Below are 18,590 nucleotides of genomic sequence, written 5' to 3' on the forward strand. Positions count from 1 at the left end.
AATTAGTGTCTCATTTGTGCCTGTTTATTTATTTATTTCTGTTAATTCACTCTCGGCTATTACGAGCACTTCCTTAAACTGACACAGCCTCAGTCGTCGCAAAATCAAGGCGAGCAGTGTTATGAAAGTGATATAATTTCATCGGTTTTCCCCTGATCGTTCTGCGGTCCAATTATATAGCTCCCCTGTCAGTGCTTCTCTTTGCTTTGCAATTAGCAGAAATGTGTAGAAAATGGGAGATTAGTTACTCAGTTAAGCAAAACAGCAAAATCAATTTTATTGTAGCTCCATGAATGTGAGCCAGCATTAGTAGCCTAATTAACTGTTTATTTGATGCCTGGTTTTATTAGACAGGGTGCATGTCATGCTTTAAATGTTTTTTGTGTGTGTTTAAGTTGGCACAACAAAGGGAAATTTTGGCATCCCCCTGCAAAGTGGGAAGAAATCAGCTAAACATAGGTGGTCATTTTTATTTGGACAGCGAGCAGGTGACGGCGCGGTATCTTTGTAACTGTCTGAATAGAGCTCTGGTTACTGTTTTACATCTCTGTTGTTTTTTTTTTTTCTGTGTGTGCAATATTTGCAAAAGCTCTTCAGCAGTGATTAACTTATTTTTCAATGCGGCAGAATGCCTGAAGACGCTACTTGCTCCTTTCCTTCTTTTTTAAAAAAATGTTTAAAAAAATTAAATAAAATATTGTTTTTGAAATGCTGAGAAATCACTGGCAGATTTTCTTTGAAGCTTCTGAAGGTGATAGCTCGCTGTGTTCTGCCCCTTCTTCCTCCCCCGTTCTCTACCGAGAATAGAGCCGGGGGATAGAGTAGCAGATAGAGGGAGGGAATGAGGGTCCTTCACCTTCAGTTGAGGTGGTTTATAGGCGAGACAAGAGCCCTGATCCACAGAGTGCAGAACAGAGCACAGCGGAGGTGTGGAAAGGAAAGGTCAGCCTTTGCAAAAAACAGAGAGGCTGCGAGGTGTGTGTGTGTGTGTGTGTGTGTGTGTGTGTGTGTGTGTGTGTGTGTGTGTGTGTGTGTGTGTGTGTGTGTGTGTGTGTGTGTGTGTGTGTGTGTGTGTGTGTGTGTGTGTGTGTGTGTGTGTGTGTGTGTGGATAAAGGCATAAATAAAATAAGTAGACTGGAGTGCGTTGCTCTCCATCACCAGCAGGCTCTCATACGCTTCACAGTGATTGAGAAATTTCTCATTAGCTCGCCATCGAGCATAATTGTCGCCGAGAGGAGCCCATCAAGATCCCGGTGTGTGATTAACTCGGCTCAGTTGATGGCCATCCGCATGACCCTGCTGTGGGTCCCTCAAGAGTTAATTTGCTACAAGAACACAGAGAATGTTTGCATGTGCGGATATGTGGCTCATGATTAATGTAATGCATTCCTCAATTTGTGCTGTGAACAAGTGGGTATATTTGGGGTGCGTGTGCGTGCGCACGCATGTGCACACGGTCGCCGATATGCCGTCAAATGGCGCGATTAAGGTGGTGCGAAGGGGTGATGTGACACTGAACGATACCTCGGGCAGCCTCTTTAAGGTTGCTGTGCTCTGCGGTGACTGTAATGCCAATGAACCACTCCCTGTCAGCTCCAGCACAATACTGGAGGACACACAGGCAGGCGGAGGAGCTCGACAAGTCCACTGGTGTGTGTGTGTGTGTGTGTGTGTGTGTGTGTGTGTGTGTGTGTTGTGCTAGGGCGTATTATAAGCTGTTGAGCACCTATCAAATGGGGATGTTCCCTTGTCTGTGTCTGTCAAAACATCTTTTGGGTGTGCATTGTTTGCACCAGCATACGGTGTTTACTGCACACACACAGAGGCTCAGTGTGAAGTCCTGAAGCCTGCCGGCTAATCCACGTCTGCGCCGTTCACTCAGCAGCTCTGGTCATAAAGCCTGGAGCGCCCACGGCCAGACTCATCTGCACTGCTGTCAGAGCAACTTTTACACTGTGTGTGTGTGTGTGTGTGTGTGATAGCTGCAGGAGCAGGCTCCCTTTTTTAAAAAAAAATTTTTTATTCCAGATATTTGGCTGCCACTATCTGCAATGGTTCCAATCAGCACCACTTCTGCTTTGAACTAGGGGGCAAAATCTCGAGCCGCGACACCAAGATGATACTCCCGTCACACACGGACAGGCGTGTAAAAAGTGCAGAGCGCATTTAGAAAGAGATAAAAGCAGGGAGGGGAGGGGGGATACGCGCAGCTCAGAACAAGAAGGAAAGATGATTCAGGTGATTGTGGGTGCAGAGGTGATTCTGGCTACATGACTACAAAATTAAGACTCTCCGAATGGAACAATGTGGAATGCAGTGGAAATGACACTAAGCAATTCATATTTAAGTCAGTGTGCGGAAATATTCTAGGCAGCGTAGGTGGCTCCGTGGTGCAGTTTCGGAGAAAAGCAACACCCATCATCTCAGTCTGTGCGTCTGGCTCCAGGCAGAGATGTCATGAGATGGAAGAATAGAAATTGAGCTGAGATTGCACTCGGCCTCTTATTTTCTTTTTTGGCTGGCACAGAGAGAGCCACACCTTGGCACCGTTAGGTACCAGAGTCAGCGTGGCATCTCGCCCACCTACTTAGCAACAGATTAGAGGAGTTGGGAGAGGCCAAGAGCAATGTGACGGATATGTGGAAGAGGCCTCGGAGTGGGTCAGCTGTAGGAGAATGTCCAGCATGTGGTCTGAGGATGCGATTAATCATTTAGCAGTTTGATGGGAAATAAATGGGCAACGGCTCTTTTCTTGCAAAGTGATTTTATGGTCTTATCAGCCAACTGACCCCCCCAAAAAATGAAAACGCAGAACCTTGAACTTTAAGAAATATGGCTGCTTTTCTGACATTTTGCTGACATTTTAAACACCAAATAATCAACCAAATATAACTAGAATATTGATTTGAAATGTAAATGGTAATTGGCGTCAAGTGTAACCTGATGTTTAGCAACTTCATTTAGCAGTTGCACCTGCAAAGTGAGCCGATAAGGTCATATTTTCACAATATAAAAGAGGAACGTAGCGAATAGGGCAGCAGTGTGCATGGAAAAACACTGATTCGGTAATACAGCTGGAATTCTCAATTTCTCTTCTCCGGTATTGTGTCGATATTTCACAGCTGTGTTGTTGTTGTTTTCAGATGTCTGCCCAGCCGGGTTCACCCTGTGGTTCAGCTAGAAAGGAATTTGCTGGAAAATAGAGATTGTACATTAGACGATTTGAAATTTATGTGGCACCAAATGGCAGAGGATTTCTGAGCTGAGAAATGCTATTTTCCCCTGCTGCTCTCTGAATTCCTAATGCTTGGTTTTTACGAGGTTGGCAGGGATGCCTTCTCTTGTTGCCTCTACCGCACTCCCAGTCGCTGTGCTCATCCATTATTTATGGGGCACACGCACGCATAGGCCCAGAAATACACACTCGCCACACTTCTACTGTTTTTTTTTTTTTTTTTTTTCTTCCATGGAACACAATATATTCCAGAGTTGCTGACATCCTGACTGCTGTCAGTCCACGTGACCTCAGTGACAGCGTTGCTCCTAACCTCCGACCTCGCTCGCTCTAATGCCACAGCACTAACCCCGTCCCTCTCTCGGTTGCAGGTCTGCAGGGGTCATGAGGGTGTCAGAGGCCCCGCTCACTGTTCAGAGCAGCTGAAGCAGACATGGGCAAAGAAGTCTCGGATGGCATCGGTAGGCTCAGCCTCATCGACTTCACCAGCCACATCCTCCTTTGCCACAACCACCACTGGCTACGCAAGAAGTACGTTTTTGTTTTTTGTTTTTTACTATGCAACCTGAATAGTAAGTAAATTTTCGTAAAATTTGCTCGATACAATGTTTCCACGCATTCGCTGTCACGTGACACTACTGTCCAATCAGAAAGCATAACAAGATGTCGTAACTAAAATAGTCAGGAACACAGAAAGTTTGCGTGTTTCATATATTTGTTTTAGGAATGTGTGCAGTCGTCATCACTCCAAATGTACTTATATAATTGTCTTGACTCTTTTCCACATTTTTTTTTATTATTATAAAAACTTAAATCAAATCCAATGAGTTTCTTTTATGGTACTTCCTGCACACAAATTTAAAAAATCTATAGTTGGATGAAATACACTTAACTTGGGCAGCATGGACAATGTTACTATCTTAGTAAATATCTCACTATCATTTCTGATATTATGAATGAAAATGAACATTGACACGGTAGTTTGGTGGAATTTCACGGGGAATAATAAACCACAAGATCAATGAACTGTCACTCGGTGACAATAAAGTCCTGGAGTATTTCATCATGTCACGCTGACAGAGTACATATATGGATGTTGTTACATATTCTATAGCTATGCTGTAGTTATAAAAACAGCCTGTGTGTTCATATATATATCCAGGTTTAATAGAGTGTGTATTTCACTGACAGGTTTAGCATAGAAATGTAAATTTTTAACACTGCACAGAACTATAGTGCTACAGTCTGTCATATGATCAATAATCATTCATTACTTACCTGTGTATTTACCTCTTATTATGACCCAATCAATCTGTTATACCCTGACCTTATCCCCTTTTCACCAAAACGTATATTAAATCTATTTTAAGTGATTCTGTACTTAAGTCTTTTTAAAATCAGTGTTATTGATTTTTAGCCAGAAAAACTTTTGACAAATAAGACATGCTTCAAATAAGACATTTCAAATTTACACTCCTCTGAGGAAGGTAAAGTACAACAGATGTTCTAATGATGCTCCAATCGATCAGCTGCAAACCCAAATCATTTCCATTCATGTGTGCAATCTGTGCAGATGAACTAAGTGTCCTGCTTCTGATTTGTAACTATGCATCACAGTGTAGCAGTATGTTGTGCCAACATGCAAATCAACTTAAACATGTTCAGTTTATTATTGATTTATTTCAAGACATTTTTTCATTGCTCTCCCAGTGTCCATCTAAATTCAATGACTTCCAAAGCCTTCTGCTTTTGTGTTGATGCAGTTAGTTAAACTTACAATCTTTAACACTTACTAGATCAAATACTGAGATCTGATCTCATCAACTCTGTTAAGGTTGTTTAAAGTACCCAAAGAAGCTTGAAGCTCGCTGCCAACTGGTGTTTTGGAGCTGTAACTACAGAGCAACGCAGACATGAATAGCATAGCATTAGATGGTAGGGGTGGGGGAATAATCGATACTGTGTAGTATCGTGATATTTTGTTTGCTAATAATGTATTGATACAGGGACAGCAGAAATCGATATTTTGTTACAAAAAAGGTTTTTGTGCTCTGACTTCAGAGCATGTTGATCCTTTTTCTGAGCAAGAACCCTGACATTCCTTCACTGTCCAAATGTGTTTAACTTTTTTTATGGCAGCAATAAACATGACAGTTTACTTATTTTAATTTAAGACATGTTTTATTTTAATTAAGTTTAAAACTTTTTTATTTAATGTAAAATTTAATTTATTTTCAAATTCTTCAGTTGCTTAATGAGCTGCATAGTTTTCATAAATTTCATAGTTCAGAATAGCTATAATTGTACCAGATGGTTGCATTCAGTTAAGTTGGACTAGACTGTAATACAAGCCGTTTAGTTTGTCAACAATAAAACTGACTGAAATGAGAGAAAGACTCTGAGTGTGAGACTTTGATATTAGATAAAATGAATATTGATAAAGTTTACCTTTATGTACAGAATCTGAATATCGCAAAATATTTTAAAAAATTGCAATAATATCATATCGTGCGTTAAGTATTGTGATAATATCGTATCGTGGGATGTATGGTGATTCCCACCTCTATTAGGTGGACATGTGCTGCAGTTCATTTGGGGTTGGGTTTTAACCTCCCAATCTGCTGCGGATTTCTTCTTCTTTTTAAAGTTTTCCGTTGCACAGTAGAAAAAATGGTCTTCTGTGCTGCCAGTTCTGGCTCTTCGAATGAATATACGAATCAGCCAAAGTGAAAACTGAACTCAACGTCAGGACTGGCATGTTACAAATGTATACCTCTGGAAATCTTTAAAACCCTGACACAGATAAAAGACATCAGATTATATGCCCAAGTTGTTGTTTTTCTTTCTTTTATGCTCAGTTTGAATTTGATAGTAATAGTGCACATAGCATTTACAACTTGTAGTCCTTTGTATGTAAAACTAGGGTTGTTAAAAAAACCCTTTGGGGGAAAAAAAACAACTATCAGATTAGATGCTCATTCACGTTAACACACATTAACATTATCCATTTAACAATTAATAATTACCTAATAGCCTAATAGCCACATTAGCCTTTTGCCAGTGATCATTTCGCAAATGGCTTGTGGCTAATAATAAAAACGAAGCGTAAATATTGGTGCTACGCAGCTAACGTTGTCAGCTCTGCCGGTCTGTAATGTTGTAATAGATGGTGTTAATTTAACAGGGTAAAACACAATTTTTGGGCTAAAGTGTCAAGTATCGAGTAGTTTCCTGGGTAACTGTATAGAGTTTCGAGCATCGTTGAAGAATACATAATACATGAAAACTTTGCCAAATTAATTAAAATTTGTATTTTTTCTTTTTAAAAACAGTCCTTTATTTTTTAAACGATGTTTGTTTGTATTGAAATACACATATTTTAAAAAAATGTTGATGTCTGTTTTCGCTCCAACTCATAAAGAGACCAATTTGCTACTCCCTGAATTCTTTAATGTAACACTAAGGACCAAATGATGATCTGTATTACTTATGCAGTCTAAGCATGGGGGATTCTAAACAGGCACACTGTGCAATTACCTCAGCCGTGAGAGACGAGACGGTGAAATTCAAATGCATCAAAGTCTGAAGCCAAATTTAGTCTAACACTCCAGTCCCATGATAAAATGTGTTTGGAAGAATGAGTGATTCGGTGAGGGACAAAATGGCTATCCATCACAAGCCCAGCGCTCGAAAATATCTGTCCAATATTGCAAATCTTCAACAGAGCGACTCAAGAGACTTCACTCATCAAAATGTCAGCAACAGACGCTAAATATTCAAAGCCATGTGCAGGACTCTGGAGTATTAAGCTGTTTTCCTTCAGAATGTGAAAATAATGTAAAGCAGCAGCCGGCATTGCTTTTGTCAAACCTCTGACAGGTCATAGAAATTCAAAATCTGATTCTCCAGTGCCCGGCTAGATTTTTAGCAAAACTCTTAGCCATGCAAACCACTGGGTGAGCGGTACATCCGCCTGAGCTGTGGACCGCTGTAAAAGTCAATTACTTTGACACGGAGGAATTGGATGCCACGTTTTTAAAGAGAGCAGCTCCCTCTTGCTGCCTCAGCTCTTTTGGGATGGATATAAACAATCAAGTCTCAGGCAGCCGCTTTGCTGCTCAGTGATCAGATAGGAAAATTGCTCTGATCACTGCGGTTGGTTGAACACACACGCAGCCAGTCACGTACACACCCAAGCACAGAGTAAGTGCTGTGATGTGTGCTTCCAGTTTTTGATGTGCAATGTGAATTTGATGAGCCCATTTCTAATTAACCTATTAATCATAGCTCTCATGTACCAGATGTCTACCCTCCCTTCTTGTGAGTCTGTGTATGTTACACACTGCATGGGACCAAGCTGTACAATTAAGGCATATCACCATGAATGAACTCGCACCATGACTTAAAACACGGGGAGGTCGTGGTATTACACAGATGCGTCCTGCAGTGGGCCATAGGTCCAAGGCAACTTATGTTCTGGGATCAGCAACCACGAAGAGGCATTTTATTTTGAAAGGCCTACTTTTTACTTTACGCCACATTAGACTGTAAACACGTGCTCTGCGTTAACAACACACCTACCAACTTTTGCAGCTGTTATCATGATGGGAGTGTTCCTGCTTTGGGCATAACTACAAACAAAGATTTAATTACAGCATTCTTCTTTGGAACATAATATAATACAAAAATCCGTGAGTAAAATCCTTTTATAAAATATAATATAAAATGTAAATCACACCGTATTATGTTTAATTCTAAAAAAACATCCTCATGTGGGAACTAGAAAGTGTGTTTGCTGATATTCTAAAGCAGCCCCCTTCAAACTGAAACAAACACTATAATATTAATGTGTTTTCTTACAGCACTAAGCTGTGCGCCTGCTGCATCTCGTCCACTCATGCCTATTGTCTCGGGCTGAACAGCTGCAGAGCTGCGAGACAGCGCAAAGAAAAAGTAATGACTGATGACCACAGACTGTGTTGGTGCCACCGACCGCCTGCCCTCCTCTTCTTTCTCCTGCCTGCTACTGCATAGCTCTTTGTCACTGCAGACTTTCTTTGGCCCTTTTATCCAGTCTTTTACATTTATCAAAATGTGCCAGCTTTATGTTTGGTCTCTTTTATGGAGAATTTGCAGGGGAAATCTCAGTAGGTCTGCTCTCATAATAATTGGCATCACTTTCAACACTACACATGTCTAAACTGCATGCAGGCACATTTAATGTGCTGTGTGTCTCAGCTCACCAAAATTATGATTACTTTCTTAAAAAATACTTTTTCATCTATTTGAACTATTTTACGATTTTGCTACGCAGTAAGGAGTCGACGAAGATGGAAACATTACAAACGGGTCATTAAAACAAGAGGGATTTAAAAAAAAAAAAAAAAACCCAAAATAATTCATTCAAAGAAAATGCATTTACATTGCTCATTTGTATGAAAGACAAAGTATTCTTTGTCTTTCATACAAATGTTGGATGTTTTACCAAACTGAAGCCAGCAATATGATACATCCATGTCTGAAAAGTGCTTGGGTTGTCAAACTCAAATCCACTTAAAATGAACTAATGGCTGAATTCCAACCATCCAATAATACTATTAGTAACACCTATGTTTGTTCTGCAGTAACTCAAGCTACCCATCATGGACAAAGTCAATTACAGTATGGCTCCATATTGCACCCACATACCGTCGGTGCAGTTATGTCTCCTGCTGCATTGTTGTTTTGTTTTTCAAAATAATATCCACAAGGCAAACTTTCATTACACAGCACTTTTTAGACAAGAATGCAGTGGATCTGATCTAATAACACAAAGTAAGTAAGTTTTATTTATTACGACACAGAATATAGCTACTGCAACAAAGGAAATAATTTAATGTGCCACAATGCAGTACTAATACACTTATTACTTTTGTATACTCTTATATGCTGTTGTTATTTACCTTATGTTTTTTAAATGTACACATTTTTCCATGGCGTTTAATAATAATGATAATAATGATGATGATAATGATAATTCTTTCATGTTTTATTTATAATTATTAAAATTGTGTGAACTTTTTGTCTTTCCCAGTCGGCGTAAAGATTGAGGAAGGTCTCTACAACTCCTGAATCTTAGTGTCATTGCATGCCATCACTAATTTAGTATGTAAACAGTTGATAATAATTCTAACACTTATCTTTCGAATGAAAATTTAAATGAACATAGCATGATGAAAAGTGAGAGAGAATATGTCTGTAAAGGTGTTGGCATTAGTTTTTTGCCACGTCAGCTCTCTTGACCAGAATTTGCAGTTAATAAAAAATTTTTTAAAAATCAACAAAAGACACCATTGCAAAGGTAAAAAAGTTGTTGGTTTAACAAAATGTAAAGTACCTCTAGATTTAGCCATGCTATGTTAGCTCTCCTGCTAGCAAATGGTACTCTGTTACTGACACATTATATTGAACAACACACACAAAGTTAACATAATTGAATAGATCAGACAATTGTCACTACGCCCAATTTACCTTTTTGTGTCTGAATCAGCCACTACTGTTGTTGTTTTTAAAGAGCTGATATAATAAAAAAATATATAATAAAATTCTGTATAATCTGTGTTTCAAATTTAATAAAAATACTTTGAAATGATGGCGTCTAGCTTCTTGTTATTTGGAACTTACCCTTCAAGCATAATCATCCGAACTTCTTTCTCTCCCAAAGATGCTAGCTCTCATCGACACATTCCTGTCTTTCAGGTCCTCTGTATTTGCCAGCATCTCCCTGTAAGACTTTGCAATGAGAATGTCTGATAACGTCGACACTGAAACAATGAAGGTTTCCGAAGCCGCCGAACCCGCGTCATCTGCAAAAGACGCCAAGACTGAGGTGTCTGACCAGAGCCAGAACAGCAGAGATGAACATGGTTGCAACAATAAAAAGGACATACAGGTAAAGAATGCTGATTTATGTTCAACCTTAAAACGTGTCAGTAACAATTCTTCCATATCTGTGTGACTGTAACATTTAATTTTAGAATTATGGACTGCACAGCGATAGAAACACTGTTTTGGTACACCGGGTGTTTCTGTGAAAGTGCTGTAATGAAATGTAAAGAAGTGCTTCCTGCCATGTGCAAACACAGTGCAGAGCAGATACCTGAGTAGATTATCTTGTCAGTAGCATTATATCCTCATCGCGTACGACTCTGGATACTGTGACTACAAAAAGAAAGCAGCAAAAGTTTGTTACTAATAGCAGGGAGTCAAACATTCAGCACTACAACCAGACTGACAAAGAATCAGAGCCTTCATGAGTTTCTTCACAAATAAAACATTTATAAGCGTTATAACTAACTATCTGAAGTAATTTCTTCCTTTAGATCCTCAACATGTCTATTAGACCCCATTCCTACGACAGTGTTCAAAAATATTTACCATTAATAGATGTTACATTTTTAATACGATCGGTTTATCTTTATCAAAAAGGTTGCGTATGACAGGCTTTCAGGGTTGCACAGTTTTCCGTTTCAATGGTTTGAATTAAACTATTACTTAAAAATCTTTTACTTGATCCAGGTCTCTTAGTTATGGACTAATATCCAAAATCCTTTCATTTCAATTGTTCTTGAAAGAGTAGTTGTTAAAAGATTTCTGGATAATACAGAAATGGGACAGGTGGAGGTTAGAAATGGCTTTCTTCTCACAGTGAGCTCATATCTGTGCTTCTCCCAATGGTTACAGTGTTTAACTACAGAGATTGGTATTAAAGGAAATGCACTGCAATAATTGGAATCATAGATAGATGTGTGCTAACATGAAAGTTAGCCAGGGTTCCACAGGGCTCTGTGCTGGTACCACTGCTTTATACGTTATACTCTTCTCAGAACAGAAAAGTTGGAAACAGATACTTAACTCTGGATCATGGCATTAACTTAGCATCCAAAAGACTTTGAGAAATCTTGGGAGGCATTTTTGATCGTGTCCTTCAATGCAGATGTTAAACAAATATGAATCGTTGCTGAATATCTCTAACATGTAAAAACATACTTTCTAGGGCTGATGCTGAAAAACTAGCTCATGTTTTCATTACTTAGGCTGGAGTACAGTGGTCCATTATTATCAGGTTGTACTTGCTTGTAGAGGTCTCCTCCAGAATACTATAGGATCTTTACCTTACGAGATAAAGTGCCTTGAAGCATTGTATAAATAAAGTTGAATTGAATGAGCACTAATGTGAAATGAAATGTCAGTTTCACAGTGTTTTGGTAGACTGGAGCCTCAATAAGCTGAGGACACTTACCTGACAACTTCAGCAAAGTCTGTCATTTCTTTTCCACACCTCGTTTCCATGAAAATTCAGTAGCAGTCAACGTCGAACACCAACTGCCCTGGGCATCTTCTGTCACCTGCGGCACTCCCAGCCGTTTCAGCGAGGAAATATTATTTCTGAAATGTATAATCGGCGCAGACAGAAATAATAATGCAGGGTTCAACTCTGCCTCAGCAGCACTGAGGTCAGTCATAGTGAGACTCTTCACTGCTGTCTACCTGGCTGCTGAGAATTGTTAAAGTTGTTAAGAAGTCACGGATCTTCCACAGGAGACATTAAACTGGTTATCTACTGAGGCTTCAGGAGAGCTGAGAACACTTTGACATAAACTGCTAATTAATAAAGTCTTTGTCATTGCAACATTGTGCTTTGGGGGTGCAAAAAAATTAGCATTTGTTAATTTAGAGCAAAAACTGGCTCTGACAGGTTTTCCTCACAGAGGAATGCACACTAAAATCTAAATGGTGAAACTGTGAAATCTCTTCTTGTGTGGTCAAAGAAGCAAAATCCAGGAAAGACGAAGGATTGTCTCTTTGGCTGCTGCCTAAAAATAGGATTCAGGCCAATCTGGCCTTGTGGTTGGAGGAGGGGAGCGCGAGGGAGTCAGGCAGGCAGATAATCGGAGCTCAAATCCAGGCTTATCTTCCAACTTCCTGCGCCTATGTTACCCTGAGGAACAGAATGACACCAGCATGGGGGAAGCAGCATGGGAGAGAGGAGGAGATACAGGAGGAAGAGGGAGGGAGAGACGTGTGGAGAGGTTGTAAGAAGGAAGGATTAGGGAGAGGAAGAAGGTGGAAGAACACGAGAGACACGGTGTTGGAGAATGAAGGAAAGAAAGGAGAGCAGAGGCGAGACAAGAAAGTAGCAAGAAGATGAAAGTAGAGGGACGATTTCTCCTCCTTAAATTATTTTAATCCACCACAACAAAGAAAGAATTTCAGCTATCAGCTCAAAACCCCCAAAATATATTTAGCCAAAGGCTAAAACTGAAACTAGAAGGCAGCTTTTGAAGCCCAAAATGCTCTTTTTGGATTAAAAAGTTGACTTCATAAGCAGTAAATTGGTCCAATTGTACAATCCAGTTCATCCACTCGTATATTTTGCTGCTGTAGCATTGTGTGGTCTGGTATGACCATTAGCTGAGTGACTCTGCTTCATGTCACCTCTACAAATGTAGGCTACTTGCGATTGTGCTGCTTTTTCTGTTTTGTGTGTTATTTTCTTTTTTGCCTTTTCCTCTCCCTGATGTAGTGATTTTATGGTTACTGGAATGCCGGGATATGCTGACGGCACTGACACAGCCGACCTTTCCGCTTGTAATTTCCAGCGGTGGAGGAGGTGAAGCTAATTCCGCTGCTCTGTGTAAGGGCATCAGTTAAATGCCTGAAATGTTCATTGTAAGAGGAACGGGTGGGGGAAGAAATGAGGGAGAGGACAGCGGTACCTTAAACGAGGCGAGGCGGGGGTGGGTATGGCGGCATCGGGGGGCAGGAATGCGTTCCGACAGAGGTAAAAGAGGGTGACTTTGCCACCATCTGCCTCCAGCTCTCCAGCTCTGTCCTCTGCGGCAGGACAGGTGGCTGGTGGCCGCCCTACTTCTGCTGACTTCAGCCCTTTCCCTCTCTCCCCCCGCTTTCCCTTTCCTTTATCTCCTGGCGGCATTGTTCATTCCCCACCGGCCCCACACCGCTCAATTAGCCGGTGAAGCGGTGCGCTCACGGTCCCTGACCACCCTCCACCCCCGCTACCCTCTCCTCCACATCCATATTACCTGATATAGAAAAGGGGCACGGCAGGTCACAGGCGTTGGAAATAGGCGAACAGCGGCCCTCGAGCTCAGTGAGGGAGGGGATAGGTTGTCCTTTTGATTTTTAGAGGACAGGTGGGAAGGACAGCGTTAGTGTGTGTGTGTGTGTGTGTGTGTGTGTTGGGATTAGGAAACAGAGGACTGGGCTCTGTTACAATTTACACTGAAATGGCTCCTGCCAGGTCTCCCCCTCCCTACCTTTTCCCTCCTCCGCTCTTCCCTTTACGTGCTACTGAGAGACCTTCTGTTTACTTACACACACACACACACACACACACACACACACAGAGCCACCAGTGCGTGAAGCGCAGAGGCACCGAGCTGTCTCACACACTAGTAGGCGGGCGGCCTCGCTCTGCTTTCTGCACCTTACATCCAGCGCCTGCTTTCACATGACAGCTAAATGGAGCAACGAACAAAACTGACCCGAATCCCTCACAGCCAAATGTCTGGCTTTTGTTTTCTGCGGCATCTTGCTAAGAGAGAGTGTGTGTGTGTGTGTGTGTGTGAAAGGAAGGGGTCCTGCAGTGCAGCCACTTTGGTAGCATATGCTATTCAGAAATTAATTCATTGCTCCCAGTAAATGATTATCTATCCATTATTTATCCAGAGAAAGTCTGTGATTTGGCCAAGGGTTGAGCAGACACTTTAACAATAATGAACACACAATAGTGCAGAATTTGGAGATAACGTATCAAGGTCAGAACTTCAGTGCAGTCACTAAGCTGATGCAGATTCTCACAGATTTTAGTCAGATGGTCTACAATCTACAGAAAGACTGAAATGGTCACATTTCAGTCTTTCTGTAGATTGTTCCAGCAAAAAGGAAAAATGAACCAGTCCAAGGACAGAGTGAGTGTTTCCCTTAGCATCACATCATATTTGTGATATAGCAAGGCAAACAATATAACGAGTATGGGTACATATTTAAATGTTTTTATTGATTAACTCATTCACTGCCAGCCATTGGCAGTGAATGAGTTAATAAAAAAAAAAAAAAGCCAAAACCTATATTTTGTCACTGAATTGGCTGCAAGGCTGCTGCTTTTGCCGTATGCTCTTCTTTGGACAGACTTCAGCTTCATCAGCTTGGACGTTCTTTAGCCTTGGTGGTTGGTTAGCCTGGTTTCTGCTTAGATTGGCCCTTAAGCTCGTGTTGGAACGAGGACCACCATCGCCAGCTGCTCTTCAAGTTGTAGTCTGTCTAATTGTGAGAAGAGAGACTGGAAAAAGCTGATTGACATCGAGACCAGCAACAATTACAGCCTGGACTATAAAGACTATCACTAATTCTAGACTGTAAAGACTGGAGCTAGCTGGTTTGCAACAACTGAAGTTTCACCATAAGACGGGAATAGTTTGAAAAGTAGATTGATTTTGTTTAGTTCATCCACGATAACAATGCAATCAGCAGCCTCAAACAAAAATAAACTTGGACGGTTATGAATATACCCAGGCCACCCAAGTGAGGGTATGTGTGAGAACCACTGAGATTTATCTTTATGAGCCAATCAGTGAGAGAAACTCGAACCATGTAGACGCCCACTGAGCAGCAGCATACAAAGAACAGGGGTATATCCCCTTTCTGTAACCACTCAATATCCAGCTACTTTAGGTGTTTCCTAATGAGCAGATCACTCTAATCCAATAAAGGTTAAAGAAAAAAGTTGCCTGAGGGATGAAATGGGATTTACTCCTTTAAAAAAAAGAAGCAAATTTCATCTTAAACATGAGGTTTTCAGTGAGCATTTTAAACGACACGCTCTGGTCAGTTATCACGTCTAAATATATTATGACCATCTCGACTTCAGCCCCTAGCGCAGTTTCAGAAAGATTAGATGCTGTTTGAGAGCAGCATATACTTGTATTTTCTTGCATTTAACACCAGCTTAAGTTCAGTCAAATGAGACCGAACAGCATCAAAGACTGAGTGCAGTAATTCAGGGGTTCATATAGCAGATGATGATGATGGGATGCAGCATTAGATAAAACGACCACACATGCTGTATAAATGGAGTGATAATATAAAAACGGTGATTGCTTAACTTGAGATTTTCATTTAATATCTTTTATTTTCGCAGACTGGTGTCAGCACATTTTGTTCTGTGCTCTTTAAGTTTTTTTTTTTTTTTTCTTCAGCCTGCGAACAGACATTAAAAAGACATCATAGAAACTGAAACCTATGAATTGTTTGGAGTTGCTCAAGCTCTAGAAGTGCACCCATGCACAAAATGTAGGCCACTCATATTTAATTCAAATATCATTTGTTACTTTCTTTCCCCCCCAAAAAAAGTCTTCCCCCTCCCTTTTTTTTTTTTTTTTTTCCCCAAGCATCTGTGGTTTGTTTGATTTCATTTTCCTTTCCCTGCACCCCCTCCCCTACCTGTGGACAGCCTGTGAAGTACTCTAAGGTACGGTACTCTCGACATGCATGTTGCGCACGGATGCTCCGACCTGTCTCGTGCACTTGACTTGCGTTGTTTGCTTGGATTGAGATGGAAGTTGTACCCGTGTTACCTGTCACGCAGATGTCTGAAATGACTTTGCTGCAATGTGTTGAGATGCCGTCACATGACTGATAGCAGAGGCTGTGATGTGAATTATGAATGAGAATACGGCTAGTTTGGACGTTTCTTTTGTGCTTGCTGCATTGATGTTTCCTGTAGAAAAATGTGAGAAAGCTTGAGGTTTTTTTTTTTTCCCTTTTGTTTTTTTTAAACTTAAGTTCCCTCTGATCAGGTTATTCGAGAAGTTATAAGAAGCTACAATCTTAGCAATGAAAAAAACTTGTGTCTGCTGAAATGTGAATTATTGGATCTGTATGACATGCTCGTAAGAATTGATTGTGCTCGCTGGCTGTTTCACTTTGGCTTGTCACTGTGATGTGTGATGAAATTGACACAGGTATGTATGTGCATGGATTTAACTGTGCCCACCTACTTGCACCCCTCTCCTTACCCCCTTAGTCCAACACCAGGCTAAAGCTCGTGCGGAGCCTGGCGGTGTGTGAAGAGTCGTTTCCTTGCCCTATTCCTGAGCCTTCAGCAGCACCCCAGGTAAAGACCTCCATGAAACCAGCGTTGCACATTAGAGGCGTGCCAGTTTGGACCATATATTGTGGCACTACCTGAGTAGTATCACGAACAGTTTGTTCATTTTTATTGTAATTGTAGCTGTTTTTAGATGGCATTTTTCCATGATGAGGTCAAATGAAAACACAAGGGTCTCACATGCCCACCCTAGTGCTAACACACTAAGCTAATATTAGCAAGTCAACCTACTTGGTAACAACTAATGGTTCTGCTGACCGTCGTGTCAGAAGGAATTTTGCTTTAATGCTAAATAAGAAACAACGAAGCTGTGCTTTTGCAGAGATGCTAGTCTGTCTCCTCAACTTTGTTTCACGGGCGCATGTGTGTTAGTGAGCCGTTTATAACTGACTGAATGAGTTACAACTAAGGAAAAATGGTTAAAAAGAGGCAGGCGAATTAGTTCATACCATTTTAGCCGTTTAGCTGATATCCGTCCACTTAGGTTCACTAATTGCAGCAGGCTAAACCATTTATAGCTGTATGTGAACGAGATTCTCCCACTGCTGCAGCTTATGCTCTTTATCTTCACGCTGATAATGGGAAATAAACTCGCCAGCATGCGAGTGCCTCGTTCTTTCACTGGTGTGTGTGTGTGTGTGTGTGTGTGTGTGTGTGTGTGTGTGTGTGTGTGTGTGTGTGTGTGTGCCTGTGCGTGTGTGTGTGCCTGTGCGTGTGCCTGTGCGTGTAAATGGAAGGTGGATAGCGCTACATTAACCCCGGGCCCCTGCAGCAATGGTATCTGTTATCCACAACAGAGCGATCGGATTATGAAGAAAATCACCCAACTCTGTGCTTCAGGATTGTACGCACACATTTATCCGCGCAGGCTGGTTTCATCCCTGTCAGCTGTATTTGGTGTAGTAAGTGTGAGACAGTTCATTGCCTTTACACTTAGATTTAGGAGCTTGCATATAGCTGTTGCCCTGTAGAACTGTAGTTGATCAGATCATCATTCTCACCTAGCAAAGGTCTGTTGACCCGGTAAGTTTAAAAATAAGGCCGTCAACTTCCTGTCCTGTCCTGGCACTTGGATCTCTTTTCTGTTGCAAAGTTGTGGCGGCAGTCTTGCCAATTTAGACCTTGTAACATTTACTCATCGCTCTGAGGTCAGCACGAGTCTGATTTTATGTTTTTACATTAACATAAAGGCACTCACAAGATTGCAGCGTGTATGGAGCCCACACACAGTGCTTCAACAAACTCCTCTCATTAGTTTTCCTCATTCAGTTAAACTACACTTTAGAAATTTCATTACGCTGAAGTCTTCACCATGACTTAAAGAGGCTGTTACAGATCAGATTAACAGGGTTCACTAGTAGTGAAAATAATGCTGGTTTTGACAGAGCTTTAAGAGCTCAGGTTAGCTTGTTGCTTTCAGCTGTTTCTGGAAGTCTTTCTTCAGAGCAAAGAGAGTTGAACACATTCCTGACACATGGAGGTAACTTCATTAATAACTCCTAACTTGATTCTTCAGATAACCTTTATTAGTCCCACACGTGGGAAATTTGTTTTGTCACAGCAGGAAGTGGACAGTGCAAAAGTTATGAGGCAAAAATTAGAATACAATAAGAATAAATACAGTACACAACTGTACAGAATAGAATAAAATAAAATACTATATACAGTAGAATACAATAAAATAATATACAATAAGATAAAAATAGAATACAAATACAAATACTATATACAACTGAGTAAAAATACAACGATGACAGAAAGGATTATTACACTTAGTATTATTGCATATGTATGGATGTGTGTGCTTGATCAGTTAAAGTCTTTATTATGGAGTCTGACAGCAGTGGGGAGGAAAGACCTGCGAAATCTCTCCGTCCCACACCGTGGGTGCCGCAGTCTCCCACTGAAGGAGCTGCTCAGTGCTGTCACAGTCTGCTGCATGGGTCTTGATCCTTTTTGATTTATTCATTGATCTGTTGACATAAAAGCAACTTTGTCATCGCATATTGTCATTTAATGTCTATGGCAGTGGTGTCCAAACCCAGGCCTCAAGGGCCGGTGTCCTGCAGGTTTTAGATGTGTCCTTGAGCCATCGCAGATTATTTAAATGGCTCAATGACCTCCTCAACATGTCTTGAAGTTCTCCAAAGGCCTGGTAATGAACTAATCATTTCATTCAGGTG

At 41.0% G+C, this 18,590-nt stretch overlaps 1 protein-coding gene across 10 annotated transcripts in view; it reads left to right on the forward strand.

Moving 5' to 3' along the window:
• r3hdm1 (R3H domain containing 1) overlaps positions 1-18,590 on the forward strand; it is a 52,566-nt gene that overhangs the window by 5,320 nt on the left and 28,656 nt on the right. For 8 of the 10 annotated variants that reach the window (XR_013971083.1, XM_080878121.1, XM_080878126.1 and 5 more), the window contains exons 2-5: positions 3,608-3,767; positions 9,975-10,167; positions 15,751-15,768; positions 16,324-16,413. Coding sequence is in view for 9 of the 10 variants with exons in the window: in XM_080878121.1 (XP_080734247.1) it covers positions 10,015-10,167; positions 15,751-15,768; positions 16,324-16,413 (261 nt within the window). In the remaining variant the exon portion in view is untranslated. Of the gene's footprint in view, positions 1-3,607; positions 3,809-9,974; positions 10,168-15,750; positions 15,769-16,323; positions 16,414-18,590 lie in introns of all 10 variants that reach the window. The other 2 variants (XM_080878125.1, XM_080878127.1) reach the window with 2 other exon arrangements.

Source organism: Rhamphochromis sp. 'chilingali' (genome assembly GCF_963969265.1).
Source record: "Rhamphochromis sp. 'chilingali' genome assembly, chromosome: 3".
NCBI classification, from domain to species: Eukaryota; Metazoa; Chordata; class Actinopteri; order Cichliformes; family Cichlidae; genus Rhamphochromis; species Rhamphochromis sp. 'chilingali'.